This window comes from Chaetodon auriga, chromosome 9 (assembly GCF_051107435.1).
Source record: "Chaetodon auriga isolate fChaAug3 chromosome 9, fChaAug3.hap1, whole genome shotgun sequence".
Classification (NCBI taxonomy): domain Eukaryota; kingdom Metazoa; phylum Chordata; class Actinopteri; order Chaetodontiformes; family Chaetodontidae; genus Chaetodon; species Chaetodon auriga.
The window spans coordinates 27,249,186-27,268,961 of NC_135082.1; the positions used below are offsets into that span (position 1 = coordinate 27,249,186).

Below are 19,776 nucleotides of genomic sequence, written 5' to 3' on the forward strand. Positions count from 1 at the left end.
TAGTGCCTTGCTCTTCTCTGCCGCTGTCTCCTCAGTCGTCCGTCTCTCTGTCTCTCTCAGTGGACGTCTTTCATTGGCAGAGGACAGTGCTGATGTCTTTATGATTTAAACAGTCCTCCTCCCTCTGAGCCGAGAGGAAAGTGATACGCTTGAACATTCCTCAGCCTGATTCTTTCTCAGCCTGCAGGATATTCAAGGGACCAAATGAAAAATAAGCGCAGTGCATGCTGGGAAGATAAGTGTATCTGCAGCTGTCGAGCTCGAACTGGTTTTAATGGTTTTCTCTTGGTGTCTGCAGGTTTCTAATCCAACCATAGCCAGCAGCTCAAACAGAGGACACAGAAATAAACTGCCGTGCAGTATTTACACCTGTAAATCTGTGTCGTACCATATTTTCCTCATCGTCTTTGGGGGCTTTGACAGTTTTAGAATTTGCTCAAGTTTGCAAACTTCCACTTTAATGTCTTCTGAGTTCCAACTTCTCTAAGAAAAAGAAATCTGCTTGCCCTTTAAAACGTGTGTAATAAAGTCCAGTATAATATCTTACAGTTTTACTTCTGAGTCTAAAAAAAGAACATGAAACTTCACAAACACTTACATAAATTCCCCATTTTGAGCAAATCTTTCATGCAAACAAACTCTAAATGGATCAAAGTTACAGAATCTGTCTTCTGTGCATGGTGTCTATCCAACTGACTCGATACAGACTTATTTCAAGAGCAAACCTTTAATTGCAAAGGAATGACTGAGACGAGCTCCTGCCATGATTTGCTGGAAATGTTTTGACGTGGTTGGAGATGAATGTTCCAGCTCCTTGTAATTACATTTGGGAAAAAGCTGGAATGTGAGTTTTCTCACATTAAGGACAGACTCTTGAATTTCCAGCATTCACTTCATAGCTGGTTGAATCTTCAGGGATTGTTTTTCCCAAGTCAAAACAACCATATCATCTCGGTCATTTCCAAGGACGTACAATAAAAACTCCTGTTTGTTCAAAGAAGAGAGAGCTGTCATTGTGTTGGACATCCTCGACCGTTTTCATTTCAAGAAAACACAGTTATAATTTGCACTTTGTACTCTGAGCAAAAAGCCTGTCTGCTTTCACAAAGGCTTTAATGCAAAGCAGAGTGTTAGAGATGACTGACAGCTCTGAAATTGTCGCCGCATTCATGATGACAGGTTATCTGTATTTGGATTTTCACTGTCAGAATCCCAGATCACACGGCACTGCGATGGAGTACAAATATATGTTGAGTTCAGCCCTGCTGGGATTTAACCTCACACAAATTTCCCAAATGATTTAAGGGCTCAGACTTGAGGTTGTGATGAGTTTACGCAGACTGGAAGGGGGAGAGAAGCTTTAGTGACGGAGCGGCGGTGTCATGTTTCTTTGAAAGCACTCCAGAGTTGTGGCGAGTTTCCTCAGGGCAGGAGGGCTTTTCTTTGTGTTGAGTCTGGAACCATTTGCATATGACCCTCCTCCTCCCTTGGATTGGCCGGGGCCCCGCTAGCATGTGGAAACACACATCCAAACTTTCTCAGTTGGAGCAAAACTTTTCTGAGTTGAGGATGAAGTGAGAGGCAGGACGCCAGCAGCTGTATGAGTGAGTAACAGCAGGCAGAGAGAGGCTGCGAGCGTATGAACAGAGAGAGGATGATATCTTAATTATAGCTTTCTAGAATTGCCTCCTGACCAGGCTGAAGGATTATTTTTACTAGGTATTCGCTTTAGAAAACCAACCATTTTCTCCACTTGGTTTGGTTGTGATAGTTTGTTTTTGTGTGAAGAATCTACAGATTCTTTGGAAGAAAAATAGGATTTAATCATCTTTTTTTTTGTAATGTGTGTTATAGTTAGATGGGATATTTCTCACTTCTATTTCAAAAGAAAACAGTTTTGAATTCATTTTAAACTTGAACGAAAAAACTTCTTTTCTTTTAAGTGATTTTTAGAAATGTCTTTTTAGTAGTCAGGAGATTATTATTACTTCACATCATTATGCTGCTGGCTCTGCTTCTGGTTCTGAGTCTTTGCTCTGATGCTCGCTCCTCTGAGCCGTCGTCAATAACTATCCAGTACCGGGTTTGGGAGGAGCAGCCTGCGGGAACCCGGGTCGGGCGTCTGGTGGACGACCTCCGGCAGAGAGATGAAGGCGGGCCTTTGGAGGATTTCCAGGTGGTGGAGCACGAAAAAGCCCTTCCCTTCTCCGTCAGCACTCGAGACGGGGTCGTCTCCACCCAGGGCCGGCTGGATAGGGAGGAGCTGTGCCGGGGGTCGGACCTGTGCGAAGTGGCCTTCAGCGTCCTATACAGGAAAAGTGGCGCTGTGAACTGTCTGCGGGTTCGTGTGGAGGTGATGGACCAGAATGATCACAGTCCCAGCTTCCCCAGTGCGGTGCAGGAAGTGGAGATCTCTGAGACAGCTGGCCTCAGGATGCGAATCCCTTTGGACCGGGCGGTGGATCCTGATGCAGGACCTAACGGCCTCCAGACCTACTCGCTGTCTGTCAATCAACACTTTGCTCTGGATGTGACCGTTGCTCCAGGTGGGACAAAGCAGGCAGAGCTGGTGGTGATCAAAGAACTGGACAGGGAGGTTCAGGCCTCATTTGACCTCACACTGGTGGCATGGGATAAAGGGAACCCTCCCAGGTCTGGGAGCACATTAGTCCGTGTTAATATTCAAGACTCAAATGATAACAGCCCTACGTTTGAGGACAGCACTCCAACTGTGGAGCTACCTGAGGATACAGCTCGTGGGACAACCATCATCAACCTGAAGGCCACTGACCCAGACCAGGGTGCCAATGGGGAGGTGGAGTATTCGCTCAGTAAGCACTCACATCCGGACGTTCAGAGGCTCTTCTCTGTGGATCCACAAACTGGAGCGGTGAGTCTCATAGCACCTCTGGACTATGAGGTCAAGCCCTCTTACGAAGTAATCATACAAGCCCGTGATCATGGGCCTAATGCGATCCCCACACACTGCAAACTGCACGTCAAACTTACAGACGTAAATGATAACGCACCAAGGATACACATGACATGGACTCCACCCAACTCACCTGTGGCGACTGTGCTGGAAGGAGCACAAATAGACACTTTTCTAGCTCTGGTGATGGTCTCTGATGCAGATTCAGGACAAAATGGCAAAGTTACAGCACATATTCAAGAAGGATCGGGCCCTTTCCGTCTTAAACGCATTCATGGTGACAATTACATGATTGTTACTGATGGCCCTCTTGATCGAGAGAAGGTAATGCAGTATAACATCACGCTCCTTGCCCAGGATTATAGCGATCCTCCACTGTCTTGTGTTAAACACTTGCCTGTCCATGTTCTGGATGAGAATGACAACGCCCCTGTATTTTCCACCTCCCTCTATAAGGCATCCTTTGAGGAGAACAACATGGCAGGCTACCAAGCTCTCAAAGTTGAAGCCCATGATGTCGATTTGGAGCTCAGCGGAAGAGTGTCCTACTTCATACGCAACTTAAATGAAGCAGAAACTAACACACAATCTTTCTCCATCCACCCGACCAGTGGTGTCATTAGTGTCCAAAGTCCTCTGGACTACGAGGAATCCCACACCTACTCTTTCATTGTGGAGGCCGTTGACCAAGGCCATCCACCTCTCACTAGCACGGCCACAGTGCAAATTGACATCAAGGATGTGAACGACAATAATCCAGTCATCAAGGAGCCAAAACCCAGAAACGGCCTGGCCTCTCTAAGTGTACCTGTCAATGCAGACAAGGGGGAGATTGTGACCGAGCTGGGGAATGACATGGAAGAGGGATCCACCACTTTGCCGATCAGTCACTCAGTCAGAGAGGGATTTGTTGGATTCCTTGCATCCACCATAAAGGCTGAAGACTCTGATGCGGGGTTGAGTGGACAACTCAGCTACCTCATCACTGATGGAAACCCATATGGACTGTTCTGGTTGGATCAGGATACAGGCCAACTGTTTGTGAACACCACAAATGCTACTGAGCTAATTGGGAAAACCTTTAAGGTGAATATTGCTGTGTCTGACATGGGCAGTCCCAGCCTGACCACCAAAGCGACTCTGGAGGTGACTTTCATCAATCTCAGGGACCATCTGAAGAACTCGTCACCTGGTAACCGAGGACAGCTCAGCTTCACCATGATGATGGCAATCTGCTTGGGCGCCACCTGCCTGTTGCTTCTGTTGGCCGTTGCTTTGGTGACAACGTTCTGTCGGCCAGAGAAACGTGACAACCACGCTTACAACTGCAGACAGGCCGAATCGACCTACACCCGCCATCCACGGCGCCCGCAGAAAAACATCAGGAAGTCTGACATCCAGCTAATTCCTGTAATCAGAGGACGAAAGGAGGAGCCTCCTGAGGATGATAGTGAAGCCCAGCCATTGGCTCCATCACCAGTGATGTCAGAGGATCAACAAACTGACAGACAATACACCTTAACGCCATCAGTCATGAACGCAAGTTTCCATTCCCAAAGTTACCCTGAAGGGGATGCCACCCACCACTGCAGAACGCTTCGGAAACCTGGAAACATTGAACTTGATGGAGCTTTGCCTCTGACACCTGCCACGTCATACCGGACTCTCCGGAAAGCCAGGAACCCTTCATCATCCTCTTCAGTCTCACATTCGAGCACCTTGAAGCGGCAGACTCGTACTAATGGGGAAGAGGCAGAACCACTGTCTTCACCATCCCAGGCGACTCTCAGAAGGCCAAAGACCTCAGAGGGACGAGGGGGGCACGATGCAGAACATCAGCAGATGCTTCGGAACCTGGTTCGACTGTCCATGGCTGCGTTTGGAGACTCCATTGAGCTTTCTTCTGCTTCCCCAGAAGTGCAGGTGAGTTTTAGTATCTTACCTATTCTTATCTACTTCTTTCTGAACAACCACAGTAATAAATGTTTATTCTTATTCCATAGTACCTGTACCTTTACTTAAGTAGTTTGTAATTGCATTCATCAAAGTGTTTCTGTTCACATTTGTATTCCTGTGTACATTTATTCTTACAGAAAAGGAGTGTAGGCTTTAGGTCTTACACTGTTTTCCTGGTAAATGATGTTTGGTAAAAGACTATAAAACTTATCTTATGCAAAAAAAAGACACAAATAATTGTCCATCATCTTATGGTATGTATGCGGTCATAAAGAAGGGTTTCTGGAGTTGAATACAGTGCATGCTGGGAAGTAACAAGCTTGCAATGTCTTTTATAGGAAACATTATTAATTGAGTGGTAATGAGTGCTCAGTTTGCTCAGTTTTATTTTACAAGCTGAAACTCGTGATAACAAGTTCTGAAGCTGTTTTCAAGGCAGAAAAACTGCAAGTTGATTTGATGAATACGTCCATTTACATTGCATTAATGATTTAACTGAAGGTGCATGATGATTTTTTAATGTCTTCTTATTTACATTCTGCTGCTGGCGTTCATTTCAATGTAATTTACCTCCATTTAAAATGTGTGATCACATTTATTTCAACATGTGCTTACAGTTAGTGTTGGAGTAATTAAGTATCCCCCTGCAGGCTTTGAGATTAATCTGAAGTGAAGTCCATTAGAGAGTAAGAGCCCCCAACCTACTCCACCAACACACACACACACACACACACACACACACACACACACACACACACACACACACACACACACACACAGAGCTGCTTCCCTTACATTTTCCCAGCAGTCTCTCTGCTTTTTCAGCCTCCTGTATGATGACTTACTCAGACAACCTGAAGGCTGGAGTCGGGTGGAGGTGTGTGTGTGTGTGTGTGTGTGTGGGGTATAACTAGCTGACGGATGACTGTGAAGTAAAAAAGCAGTGAGTTTATTCAGGTGCTCATGTGTCAGATGGTAATCCCCCCTGAGAAACTCCGACAGGCCTTTTTACTGAATATCACATATCAGATTCATATTGAAACCAGGAGAGGAGGAGGAGGAGGAGGAGGAGGAGGAGGAGGAGGAGGAGTGAACTCTGTAGGATGGGGGGTCTGAGGAGGGTGGGGTGAGGCTAGCTAAAGTAAGCTGTGATGTGTTTGTAGTGTAAACTAACACCACTCCGACACGCTGCTCTGTCACTTACAAATGACCCAAAAATCACTTTTACGGAGCTGCAGCCGGAGGGAAGAAAAGCAGCTCAGGATAAAAACAGCAGCTCGCAGCACAGAGCAGGATGTTCAACCAGAGCGCAGCCTGTCAGCGACACAGCCTGCGTGCACACAGATTTAACCGGCAGAGCGGGACTGCACAGTGACCCCAAACACAACAGTGCTGCTTCATCAATCCGTGCTTAAATAAGTGGACGGCTCCATTTCGTCAGAGGGCCTGTGTGATGGGGTGTGAGCTTTACTTCATAGCTCATGTTTCATGGCTGTGGATCTTTAGACTTATCAAATCTAAAAACCAAAACATGCTGGTGGAACCACTCAAGACTGACTGCAGGGGGGCACACGGGTTTGGGTTGCAGGACTACATACATAGATTTGAGTCAGGTCCACACTGAGCGTCCTACTGCTGGAAGAACTCAATATGAATTAATCCTCAACAGAAAATAGTCCCCAGCTAATGTATTCCTCCTGTTCCTTTCCTCACAGCCTTTTATATATTTGGTTTTTCATGGGATTTTTAGACAATAAGACAAAATATGGAATCAGAATCAGAATCAGAATCAGCTTTATTTAAGTATGTGTTCACATACAAGGAATTTGACTCCAGTTTAAACATCCAATGTACTTGCACAGGAAAGAAAGACATACAGCTCAACGAGGACAAAAAGACAAACAAAAGTTAAGCAGTGCAAAAATACAGAATAAACAGTATATAAAGAACGATGAAGCACAGTGTGCAGGGATTCATGCTGACAGTGACAGTGAGTGATGAACATAACATAAATAATAACCTTTAAAATTAGTCATTATTACAGAAGTCTGTCAAACTTTCATGGCATTAATGCAATCAGAGGGCACAGCTGCAGTATTTTAGTTAAACAGTTTGCTTAGAATATTTAGAAATTCATCACCACTTACATCTAAGAAACCCTGAAGAACATTCAGATACAACTTCTCGATCAGAGAGTCATGAATTCAGTCATCCTGGCATCAGAAACGCATGTTTAACACTAGAAGAGCTGCGCTGGTTAAAACGCAGACCCACGTCATTGAGGGCAAAAGCTGCTGCCAACGCCCAGCAGACAGAGAACAAAGAGCTCGGCCAGGTCCCACATCCTCACGTGAATCCCATTAGAGAAAGGAAGAGGCCTTTTTCTTTTTACCCAGCATCCCCCTCTCCTCCGCCCTCCCAGTCGGCCCAGTTGGCACTCCTCGGGCTTCAGACGTTTCGCTCCTCCCTCGAGGTTGCAGAGGAAGAGGCCTGCTGGACGCCTGCGAGGAGGGGGATTTACTGTTCACCTCCACCTCAGCACACACACACACACACACACACACACACACACACACACACACACACACACACACACGCACACCTACCTCTTCCATTTGTCCACGCTTCGGAGCCCATCCTAGAAGGAAACCAGCCAGAGAAGAATAGGCTTTTACGTAGAGGCTATTTCCTGTCTCTGCAGCAGCATGCACGTGCAAAAACACACAAATGTCAGGGCTAAAACAAAGCCATATATTAGCATGCGAGCACACACACACTTACCTTCACCAGTGTGTGTGTGTGTGTGTGTGTGTGTGTGTGTGTGTGTGTGTGTGTGTGTGTGTGTGTGTGTGTGTGTGTGTGTGTGTGTGTTTCCTCCCTGGTGTGCAGTGTGTATCCGCTGTATAACAGAGCTGTCAGCAGAAAGCTCGGAGCAGTGAGACGGACGCAGCCGCTCGGTTCTCACACTGTGAAGCTAAAAGGACAGAAAAAAAAGAAAGTGTTTGTTCGCTCTGTACCTGAGCGTCGCTGAAATCAGCTGCACTCACTGTTCGAGCAGCTAAACCAACACAAAGACACACTCACTGCTCCAGATTTACTCAGTCAAACCCAACAGAGGCTCAGAGAGCATTCGTCCTGGAGCATCAAACCTGACTTCAGGTTGAATAGGACGACCCTGCATCTCTAACGAGGTCTGTTCTGGTTTTTGAAATCAATATTAATCAACTATTCCTCACATAATCTGCATAATCTCACGACACCTCCAAACAACTTCAGTCCAAGTATCATAACCATAAATTCTGGATTTCAAAGCTTCCTTGAAAGCAAACCAGGATTTGTATTAACAAAGGTGGACTGAGGGTCTGCAGGTAGAGAGGGTCAGTAACTCCCTCTGGAATACACTCCCAGAGGTTAGTGTCAGTGTCTTGAATGGCAGCTTTGGGCTGTGAGTGTGTGTGACAGTGGGCCAATGAGAGCAAAAAGCCTGTTTTTAATAAAAATGCCACATGAATGGAGTCTGTAACCTGTTCAAGTGTCAAGTCTTTACATTTTGGGATCATCTGATGATCTTAAAGAATAAGACTTTAGATCATGTGTGATGTTGTTGTTCTAACCATGTTTCCCCTCTCTCCGTCACCCCCTCTTCCTCCTCTTCCTCCCTGCAGCAGATCTCCCAGCTCCTCTCCCTCCTCCGGCAGGGTCAGCTGCAGCCGAGGCCCAACTTCAGAGGGAACAAATACTCTCATCGCAACGGCAGGTCAGTCCCACTCCTCCACCCTCAATATATCCCTCCAAACTCCATCCTCCACCCTTCATCCTCCTCCTCCTCCTCGTCCTCTGAAGTACAGACACAACAAAGCCACAATAAAGCAAAAGAGCTGGATAGCTGTCTCTGCATGATAGCATGTCTCTGTTTGATCTAACAGCTTTCATTTAAACATTTTTATTTATTTATTCACCTCAAAACTGACATTAGAGCGTTTACCAACACGAGTTTATTGAAATTTAAAATGACAGCCCGGCAAATGTCAGCATTACCTCAAAGAAAAGTTACTAATTTTAATGTTTTTTTTTTAAGTATAATGTGAAAAGTTATACAAAAGTCTTGTAACTGTGTAGAAAAGTAGAAGGAACTGAAACCTCTGATAGAAATGAAGCACTTTGTGAGTTGTTGTGGATGTTTAGGTCTGAAGTTAATGGCAGGGCAGAAAAACCTGCAGATTATGTGTCATTTTCTACGCTGTTAAAAGTCATTTTTCATTTCACTGTAGCTTTACGTAATGTGGTGAGCAGGACCTCACAGCGTCTGTCTCGTGTGGTTTTCGGTCTGAGGTTTTCACAATGAAAACAGTGACACTACAGAGGCGCAGGGCTTCATTTGTGGCTGCTTGTGGTTTCTCTGTTTTCACCACCAGCGCACATGAAGTTGTTTTCCAGCAGATAGATGTCACAGCGGATTTTCTTACAGATAACATTCAAAACTTCTTTATTTGAATATTTAAAACTGCTTTTGACTTCAAAGGTTCACCTCAAGTGTCAGTAGGCTCACACAGGTCACTAAACGCAGCCGCGGCCTCTTCCTGTTGACCTGTTTGAAACTTTCAGCTGGACGTCAGAGCAGAAGATGTTGATGTAGACGCTCGCCTCCTCTCTTCTGTCACTCTCTTCATCAGCAGAGTTTGTTTCAGAGCCAGCTGGCTGCAGGTTTCAGACTGTGATCGCTGCTGCGCTCTCTGATCAAACCGGGCTGCCTCTGATAGCAGGACAGGCAGACATTAGAGGGGAATGCCGCCTATTTTAAGAACTCACAGATGTTGCTCCTGAACCAGGACAGTCCAGCTTGTTGCTGTAAAATTGGGAAGCTCTGCGTAAGTTAAACCAACCAGTCAGACGGGTGCAGGCGTGTGTGTGTCCTGTAGCAGCCTGGTGTCCTTTGCACGGTGAACCTCGCTGTGCTGTGATGCACCACGTTTCAACCTGGAGGCTGCAGAGTTAAACACATGTGACTGTTATCAGGATGAGCCTCTCGAGATGCAGCATCTCATTTTCAGGATCATCCTGGCAAGTCATGACATTGTTTATCAAACGGCGGCTGCTGTCAGAGAGCAGTGATGAACAAAGGTTTAAATGCTGGAAGCAGACGGTTTTCATGCTGTTGACAGAATCACCAAATTAGCAGCAGAGTGACTGTGAACCAGAAAAAGACGTGATTCTGATTCGTTCATTCTCGTTTCTACAAAAATAAATATGACTCCCTAATTTGGATGAAACTCGTCCCCCTTTGGTCGCCTTTGTGCCGTTCACTGTTCTGCACAAACAAACAAACAAACAAACAAACAAACAAATGAACAAACAGACCAGCGAGACAAACGTCACTGTCAGCCTGTCAGAGCAGTTCATCATGGAAATAGAGACGTCCTTCTTCCTTTTCAAGGTGAAAACAGAAGCTGTGCACGAGTGAATCTACCCCGGTGTTCATGTTTCAGAGGGAACTTTTGCTTTTCGTTGTCGAGAGACAGAAGCCGCCGCTGATAAATGTCTTCCTCGCTGTTTCTGACCGACTGACCTGCAGTCACTGAAATAACAGCAACAGACAAACAGGACACAAAATCCAACTCTCAATGTCACAGGAAGAGTGTCTCATAACCCCTGAAGTGTTCAGCTGTGTGTGTGTGTGTGTGTGTGTGTGTGTGTGTGTGTGTGTGTGTGTGTGCGTGTGTGTGTGTGTGTGTAAAGGCAGGTTATAGCAGCTCTATCTGAATGATTCAGAGTCTCTGACAGGAAGCAGCCACCTCAGCATCACCGCCGTGATGAGATTAAATCTGACATCATCTTGATACACACAGGGCGCTGTTTAAACACAGTCACACACAGTGACACACACACACACGCACACACACCTTGACTGTACCCACAGTGGGTGCAGTCATGAACTTTTCATGTGGACGTCAGAGCAGAAAAAGGCTTGTGTGTTATTATGAAAATTAATGATGAAAGAGGTTTTTGTCATTTACTTGATTTCTGATGATACAGATATTTTTTAAAGTCCTGATGTTTTTTTTAATGCTGACTCTGTGTTGAAAGCTTTGACACATCCATGAAAGAATCGTGACTTGGACAGAAGTGTAATTATCTCCTCACTTCTCACTCAGATAAGATTTTCATCTTCGGTTCTGGGATGAAATGAGGTTGTATGTTCGCTTCAGGGTGACTAACTCGTCTGTGAGCTCACCGTTATCTGACGGGCACTTCCTGTCTGAGCGTGCCTGCAGCTCCACACTGATGCTTCAGCTCCACAGGGGTATTAGTGTGTGTGTGGGTGTGTGTGGCAGGGGCGGGGGTGTTATCAATGGATTTGTCACCTAAAACCTCAGGCATGGTATCACCATCTTATCTCACGACAGCAAACCTCTGGTTTGGAGTTGTGTCTGTTTTTTTTAATCAGGATTTATGTTGTTTGTTTCTTCTGTGGAAAACAAAGCAGTTCTAGAAATTCTGCTTTTGATTTTTGATGTTCTTATTAATGTAGGTGCTAATTTCTATTTAACTGGAATTAATATTCAGCTGAAAGCAGCACTGTATTTGTGTTTGTCTGGAAAAAAATGTTTAATTCTCCTTTTTAGAACTTTGCATCAAAATGTCTGAAGCCATGATAGTTCTTAAGATAGAAGGACAGATGGTGTCCGTATGTCCCTCTGAGACACATTTGTGATTTTGGGCTGTATAAATAATACTGACTTGACTTCACTGGTCTTATTTTCTGGTCCACCAGAGTTCCAGGATGAGTGTTAATCCTCTCATGCTCGTAGGGAAAGTCATTTTGATGCTAACTGACGGTTGTGTGTGCATCCTGTGCAGATATGGAGGCCAGGACTGCTCTGACTGGCAGAGCACCAAAGACAGCGGACACGGTGAGAGCGAGGCTGGGGATGTGGACTGGGAACCAGGAAGAGACTCACCCATAGACCCACAGCTGGAGGAGGGCCTCAACAACCTGCTCAACAGCACTGGTACACACACACACACACACACACACACACACACACACTGATACACACTGATCTGATCGAGGCCCAGCTGCTAACAGAAGCTAACAGTAATTCCTGAGCTGCTGAACTGAAACACTCCATCAAATCATCTTATGTTAAAAACGTTAAATCACCACAGTCAAACCGCCCCTTATATGTCCGTACTATAAATTCACTGGTAAAACTAAGAACTGAGGTCACAAATTGGATCATCGGTTACTGTATTTTCCTACATTCACCATCACCACATCAGACCTTCTCCTTTCCCAAGTATGGAAACTGTACTGTGTGCTGTGTGCACTGCTGGAAAAAGGGGTTAAAATGCTTCTATCAATATTCGTAGGACAGAATAACATCCTCCAGTCAGTAGTGTCTTTAATTGTAGTATTATGGGACAACACTTTATCTTCATGCTTTCTATTGTGACTGTAAACTCCACCGTGTCACTGAGTTTAGCTGCGACCTCCTGGTGAAACTCTTTGATTCATCAGGACAAAAGCAGCTGAACTTCGACCCCTGCAGAACATACAGACCGCTCGCTTACAATGGACACATACTGACAAATGTAGAAAACAGGAAGAAAGCAGGAAATAACACAGTGGCAGGTTATACATCCACATCCACCCACGCGCTCCACTCATCTGGGTTACTAACTACAACTCATAACTACTGATAGACTTTTTTTTTCTTCAAATGTGATCTTCATGCTTGATAATGCCGTAAAACTCAAACTAATATGACAATAACAATGTCTCATCATAACTATTTCAGCTAATTTCTACAAACAAGCAAGGTAGTTTAATTAGTTTACAATGTAGAACTGAGTATTATCTGCCCAGCAGAAAGTATTAGCTTGTTTTTGTTGTTAGCCTATTGTCTTAGTGTAATTAGCATGTTTAGATTTGATAAAAGAAGGTTACTGTTAAATTTAGTGCTACTAGCATTATTGTTATTAGCACATTAGTGTTAGCTTGGTGTTATTAGCATGCTCATGTTGTTAGCATGTAAGAGCTATTCACATGTTAGTGTTATTGGAATGTTAGCAATTGCATTATTTGCATGTTAGAGTTATTAGCATGTTCATGTTAGCATATCAACATTGTTAACATGTTAAGGTTATTAGCATGTTTATTATTATTATATTAGTCTGTTAGAATTAGGATGATAATATCACTGCTGTGACAGTGTTTGTAGCATGAATGTGTCTTTATAATTTTGATATCTAGGTGTTACTCTCATGACATTAGCATGTCTTTTTATTAGCATGTTAGCAATACATACTGCAACAGTACAACAATTTTGGCAGTGTTCAACCCCGCCCCATGCTGTGTAAAGTTAGGGCCACGTTGGGCCAGTGGATGGGTCCGTGACTGTTTGAAATACCATTTTTAATTATCGAAGCATCCATCTTTACAAAGACGTTTTACAAACATCAAACACGCTCAAGGCTTGTTGTTTTGCTGGGAATTCCACAGCGGTGTGTGGGCCAGCACTCGGTTTGTATAATGTCCGAGTGTAGATGTGTGTGTGTGTGTGCTTGTGTGCGTGTGTGTTAAACAGTTTCTTCCTGGTATTGTAGTGGTCGGACCCCTGGGGCGAACAGAGGGGCTTACCGCCTGATGATGGTAGAGCGAGCTTCACTTAATGACAGGGGAGAGAGAAACAAAAAGAGTGAGTGGGAGTGTGGTGTGTTATATGTGCGATGCTTGACTCACCTCTAACCTGCAGGCTGTATTATCAGTGTAACTCACACCAGAGTACTGTGGCAGCTCCGTGTGTGTGTGTGTGTGTGTGTGTGTGCGTGTGTGTGTGTGTGTGTGTGTGTGTGCGTTGAAGCTTTGATGAGGCCTTCACAGTAACACATTCCTCCCTCTCTCTGTCTTATTTTTCCAACCTGGATCTGCCTCTTCTTCAGGACTGTCATGATGAATCATACAAACACAAACCGGGCCCTTTGTTCAGGTCTGCAGATGATGTTATGGGTGCTGAGAGCAGAGTGTGAATGATAAAGTGTTTTCTTCTTTGAAGGAGCTCATGATGGTGGTGTGTCATATTTTACTGCATTAATGTGGAAAACATATTTACTTACTTGCATTTTTATCAGTGTTTGGAATCAAGTGACTCACAGTAATATTGCAATCTACGACTGTGGCGTCTTCAGGTTACACCTGAAGACTTGAGTCTTTGGATAAGTTAAGTAAAAGCAGCATCATCTATCTTTAAACCTGATACTGGCTGATTCTGACAGCTGAAATCAAGCTGCACCTCTTACTTCCACCAGGTCACACTTGAATTCATGTATTTGCCAAAGATTTACACCATCCTTCTCTACATAAACTAAGAGATGAAGAGAGGTTTAACTCACAGTTTAAGCACAGAGGAGGACGCTGACGCCGGTTTTAAAGAGCGGACTTTCTATCTGAGGAGGATCTGCTGAAACTCGACACGTTTTGTAATTGAAAGAGCGTTTTGTGTTGGGAGGATCTGTGGCCAAATACTGCCAAAACAAAAGGAGGAAAGAAGAGGAGGGGGTGAACTCCAGGGGCGGTCTGTGCCACACTGGGTGTATATGTATATGTATGTGTGTGTGTGTGTGTGTGTGTGTGTGTGTGTGTTAGTAAGTTAATTCTCTGCATCTGGTTGTGGTTAGATGAAGGAGACGGCAGCTCTTCAGATCAGTCTGAGCTGAGAGACCAACGCTGTTGAACCTTTGCATTAATCTGGTGGCTGGAGCTGCTGGTTTCTGCCACATTCACGCTTTACGTTCAGCAGAGCAAATGTTTTTCTTTCAGAACAACCTTTTACTTGTTATTAATGGAGACTTTTTTGATTGAAGTACTTGTACTAGAGCCTGATACATCGGCATGGATATGAATGAATACAGTGAATGTTCGGATGCAGATGCTGTAAACGAGTCATTCAATTGATTTTTTAGTCATAACTCTTCAATAACCAAATTCAAATGATCCATATCAAACCTCTTAATGTGGAAACATAACCTGATGAATCCTGGTGTGATTTGTTAAAACTGTCTAATCTCAATAATCTGTACCGGCCTCATAAATCCAGTTCAGGCTGGTCTTTAATTTTGACTTAAATAGAGTCGGTCCTTCCGGTTGGACCCGTGAAAACATCTGTAGTCTGATGGCAAAATAAAGTTTAATAACCGATAAGTGTGTTTGTAGCTCAGATCTGAGGGTCCACTTATGGGACTAAAGTGATGCTAATAAACCATTTAAACACAAATAACATGTTGAACATGCACAGAATACATTTGAGGCTTGAAATTCACATTTGATGGAAAAGTGAAATGTGAAATGCAGCCTGTGTCCATGTGTACAGACAGAAAGAGAGTGAAACAAACCGTCACATGTTTTCTATTCTTAATGACAGTAATGAGAATATAAACCTGCTGTAATGGCGTCTGTGCTCGTCGGTGTGTTTTCATGAATGACGAGTCGTGTTTTCTCTCCTCTCGCCTTCCTTTATAAACCGGACGCGTGAAGTGATTCCAGCTACACGCTGAGAGACGCTTCCATTGCTTTTAGATGAAATTAGATCAGATGGAACTGAAATAGCTCCAACGTGTCGTGCAAGAAGATAACAAACACGACCAGGAAGAGCAGGACATAAACAGGATGCGATGAAGATAAGATCAGACAAAATCAGGGTGTTAAAGACATGGAATTGAATTTTCTCCCCATTTTGCCTCATAGACAACATGTTTCACAGTGAATGAATAAATGAAATGAGATGTATAATTATCTTGGATGAGCCTGTTTGTGACTCACACACTCGGCTTGTGTGTCTTCACTCAGACACACCCGGTGTTTACGCCTCTGACACTGACTGGAATGTCAGACTGGAGGCAGCCGGCAGACCAGGAGAGGTTTTTTTTTTTTTAATGTCGGCGTGGACGTGATGTTTAGCCGTACGCTCGCCGTGGATGGCAGGAAGAGCCTGTTGACAGCTGCCAGATAAAACCACTGTGTCGCTTCCTTCTTCTCTTCCTGCCTCATTCTCATCCAGCAGTGAGAGAGAAGCTGGGGGGGAAGATCGCTCTTGATCTGCTCTGGAAAAGGTGCATCAGGACAGGAAAGTTCTGGAAGGATCAGATTTTCTAAATGAATGAGAGAAAACTGGGAATTTTCATAGGATGATCATGAACGTGTTGTTTTAAAGACTTCAGGATGAAGCTTCATCATAAACTGCATGTTAAATCAACACCTGAGGAGCATCAACATGATCAGTAGATCACATGAGCAGGAGCAGAGATGATCGCCAACACCCCGACGTGACCAACAGTCACAAACCTGATATTTACAATGATAGAAATCAGAGCAAACCCTCATATCTGAGAAGCTGTAAACCAGAGGCATCTCGATAAATGGCTTAAATGATTAATAGTTGGTAAAGCTGTTGGGTGTCCTGTCCACTGGTTAATCTGAATTCATGTTCACGGGCCCCGCTGCAGGTCTGATGTGGATCTCTTTCTCTCTCTGCAGACGACGTCTTCTCGGAGGCCGCCGATCCGGCCTGGATGGCCAGACTCTCTCTCCCGCTCACCGCCGATTACCACGACAACGTTTTTGTCCCCAACGGGCCCCCGTCCCCCGAAAGCGAGCTCGTTCCGCGGGACGGCCTGGACTCCTCGTCCTTCTCCACGTTCGGTAAAACACAAAGAACTTCATTCAAACATGGTCTAAATAAATAATATTTTAAGACCAGATCTCACCCCTTTCACTTTTTAGGATTGTAGCTGTTATCTTCATCACTGATCAATCTTCCAGCCATTTTCTTGAATAATGAACTACCTGCTCTGTGGTCCATAACACGTCAGAAAATAGTTAAAAATGTTCAAATTTGACTTAATCAAAGTGCTTCTTGTCCAACCAACAGTCTAAAACACAAATATGTTGAGTTCATTATCACTGAATAGTGAGAAAACGTGCAAATATTCTTATCTTTGATGCTGTAACTGGTGATTTTTTTTACTGACAGTTCATCTCCTCCTCTTCCTCTCAGGTAAGACTCCAGAGAAGGACGGCCCACTGGGCGGGGCCCTCCTGTCTGAGGTCAGCACGCTGTTTGAGATGCTGATGACGCAGAAGGCCGACGCCCACCCCGGCCCCCGGCCCGACGTCCTGTACCGACTGTCCGCCGCGTACCGGCGCTCGCTGGGCCTGGACGGCTCCTCTGCGGCCGCCGCAGGTAACGCGCCGAAGAACTGTGGGAACGCCGAGAAGAGGTCGGGTCTGGCTCCACCTGCAGGACTTTACCAATAAGTCTGTGGATTGAACACTGGAAAAGACTGAGAGCTGATGCAGAGATGATTTTCTGTGTTTGAGGCGTATGTTGGGATTTCGGAGGCATTACATGATATAAATAGAAACATGAAATACTAAAATGTGCAGTACTGCCGTGGTAAATAGTTTTTTGTAGAATCGGAGGTTAAATTTAAAGGATGTGTCACTTTCAACATTTCTGTGCCGATGAGACGACTGAAGGTCTGAAGATGCCTTCAGGGTGAACGTGAAGCTCATTTCTGTCTCATTTCATTCACGTGAGTTCGACAGCGTGGGAGCTTCTGTAGTCCATCACCGTGTTCATACACAGACTTAGGTTCCGTGTTTCCACCCAAAGTACCTTTAGGAACCTTCAGTCCCAGGAAACAACTACGAGGTTCCTTCAGCCTGCGTTTCTGAAGTCTGAAACACACCGAGCTCCTCCAAAGGTTCCTGCAGGGCAGCGTGATGCCTGGAAACTGAACTTTAATCAACATGTCGGGACTTTTTATCAGTCTTCACCTCTGAATACTTCTTTTCTCCGACATCATGGTTTGTCACAGCCTCTGATGTTCTCCTCATCTTCTCTGGCGCCCCCTAAAGGCTGCAGTGTTCATCTCACCCCGAAATACAAAAGTTTTGGACTTCACAAGCAACATGCAGATCACTGAGATCTGAGAGCTTCCTCAGGCTAAAACGTCTTAATATTTTGGGAGTGGTTGTCACCATCTTCAGACCAATTAAAATGAATACAGATGTGATGAAAATGACAGATCCTGTTGAAATGGTGCTACAGTACAGGACAGCATTGTTCGGGAAGCCTCAGACGCTTCAGTTCAGGTTTAATTAACTGTTAATGAACGGAATCAAGTGTGGCGGAAGGAGGAGAAAGACAGAGACAGAGAGTCTGCAGACTAAAAAGGGAAACTGGAAGGAAGACTGAGACAGATTTAGTTCCAGAATATTTACTCAGAAAGATAAGTGAGGCGGAGGAAAACAGACAACGATGTGAAGGAAAACAGGAAGTGACGGCAGTTAGCATTAAAGGTGAACATGAAAGTTGAAAATGTGTCTGGTTTCCTTGCTGTCTCTCAGCAGGAACAGCGAAACTTCACGTCACATGTGGCCACAGAGCGGATCCAGTTTGGAGGGACGAGCCGTCGGTCAGGACGTAATAAACTTGGCTGTAGTTTTTGTTGTTTGGTTGGGAGAAAGCGTGCTGGCGACTTGCAGGAAATGTTGCTTTGTCTTTTTGTTTTTCCTCAAGACTGAACAGAAACGAGCTGAATGTGGGGAAGAGAAGGTGTTTGTTGACAGTCGAGCAGCTCAGCGTGGACCTCCTGCTCTGAAACCCACCTCCTCAGAGCGAACCCCGTTCAGATCGCTGCTGTTCACCATCGCTCTAACTGATGAGCTCCAGCTGACTCCTAAGTTATTGGGTTAACTTCTATCCAAACTCTTAATTGTAGCTCTTTTTTTTGCTGTGTTTTCCAAACCAGACGAGCAGCACTTTGTACAGTCTTTTGTAAAACTTTTTGTATCGAGAAAACTTTTTTGAACCGTTTTCATTGAAGTTAGTTTTGTGACTTTTCCAATAAAGTGAATAACACGTTCAAACTGAATTTCCAAAGAGCTCATCGTGTCTTCATGTCATGTCAAGTGGAGAAATCAAACCTCTAACAGCATTCAGAACTTCATTGGAAAAACATCAATTTTTAAAATCTATAAGAGGCTTGGTGTGTGTGTGTGTGTGTGTGTGTGTGTGTGTGTGTGTGTGTGTGTGTGTGTGTGTGTGTGTGAATTGTACAAACATCTGCTCACATTATGGGGACTCGCCTTTCCACTGTGGTATCAAACATTTGGTCTCCACAAAGCTAACTGCTTATTTTGGGATGAGGATTATTTGTCGGTAAAGGTTAGAATGATGGATGTTTTAGGGTGAACCTCAAAATAATAAATTGACAGGAAACACAGTGTGGATGATAACTGCCAGATGTTTCCTTTGTGCAGAGCGCCATCTGGTGTTCGACACGCAGGTTACACTCAGATAGACCTTCACCCAAAACATGGACAACAGCACAGCCTGGTGGCAGCTTCAGGTAACAAACAGCGAATGATGAGTTCATTAACAAAAACAGAAAAACGTCAATCTTAAAATGAATAAATGAGCAGCAGTCTGATGGATGTTCCCTGATGTGCATGATGAAAACACTTCAGATTTAGGAAAATAAAGAAAATGTGAGTGTTCAACAGGATGGTGGGGATCATCAGTCACACCTGCTCTGTGATGCTATTGTGGAACATCGTTAGCAGCTGCATAAAATCAGCGCCTTCACGCTCAAAGCATGTTTTTTAAGTTCTCATCTGCTGTGTATTCATTTGTCGGTAATGCAAAGGGATGAGAAGAAGAGCTGCTCTCAGTCTGACTGTCACTGAAGTGATGACGCTGAATGAAACTTCGTCTTCTTTTCATGTTTGTGCTGAAAAAAGATTTGAACCTTCAGGGCACTGAACTCAGCGAACGCAGAAATGATAAGAGCTCGACAAGAACGGAGCCAAAACACTAAAACACCTC

The 19,776-nt window shown here is 44.5% G+C and overlaps 1 protein-coding gene across 3 annotated transcripts; it reads left to right on the forward strand.

The window, feature by feature from the left end:
• Window positions 1–1,798: 1,798 nt before the first annotated feature.
• pcdh12 (protocadherin 12) lies at window positions 1,799–18,762 on the forward strand. Of its 3 annotated transcripts, XM_076739917.1 has the most exons (6): window positions 1,799–3,256; window positions 3,389–4,855; window positions 8,554–8,645; window positions 11,747–11,898; window positions 16,422–16,586; window positions 16,942–18,762. In XM_076739917.1, exons 1-6 carry the CDS (start codon window positions 2,000–2,002, stop codon window positions 17,199–17,201), a joined length of 3,393 nt encoding a protein of 1,130 aa, XP_076596032.1. In that variant the 5' UTR covers window positions 1,799–1,999; the 3' UTR covers window positions 17,202–18,762. The 3 variants fall into 3 exon arrangements, with proteins under 3 accessions (XP_076596032.1, XP_076596030.1, XP_076596031.1); XM_076739915.1 differs by having other exon boundaries at window positions 1,799–4,855; XM_076739916.1 differs by having other exon boundaries at window positions 1,799–4,855; window positions 8,557–8,645.
• The last annotated feature ends 1,014 nt before the right edge of the window (window positions 18,763–19,776 follow it).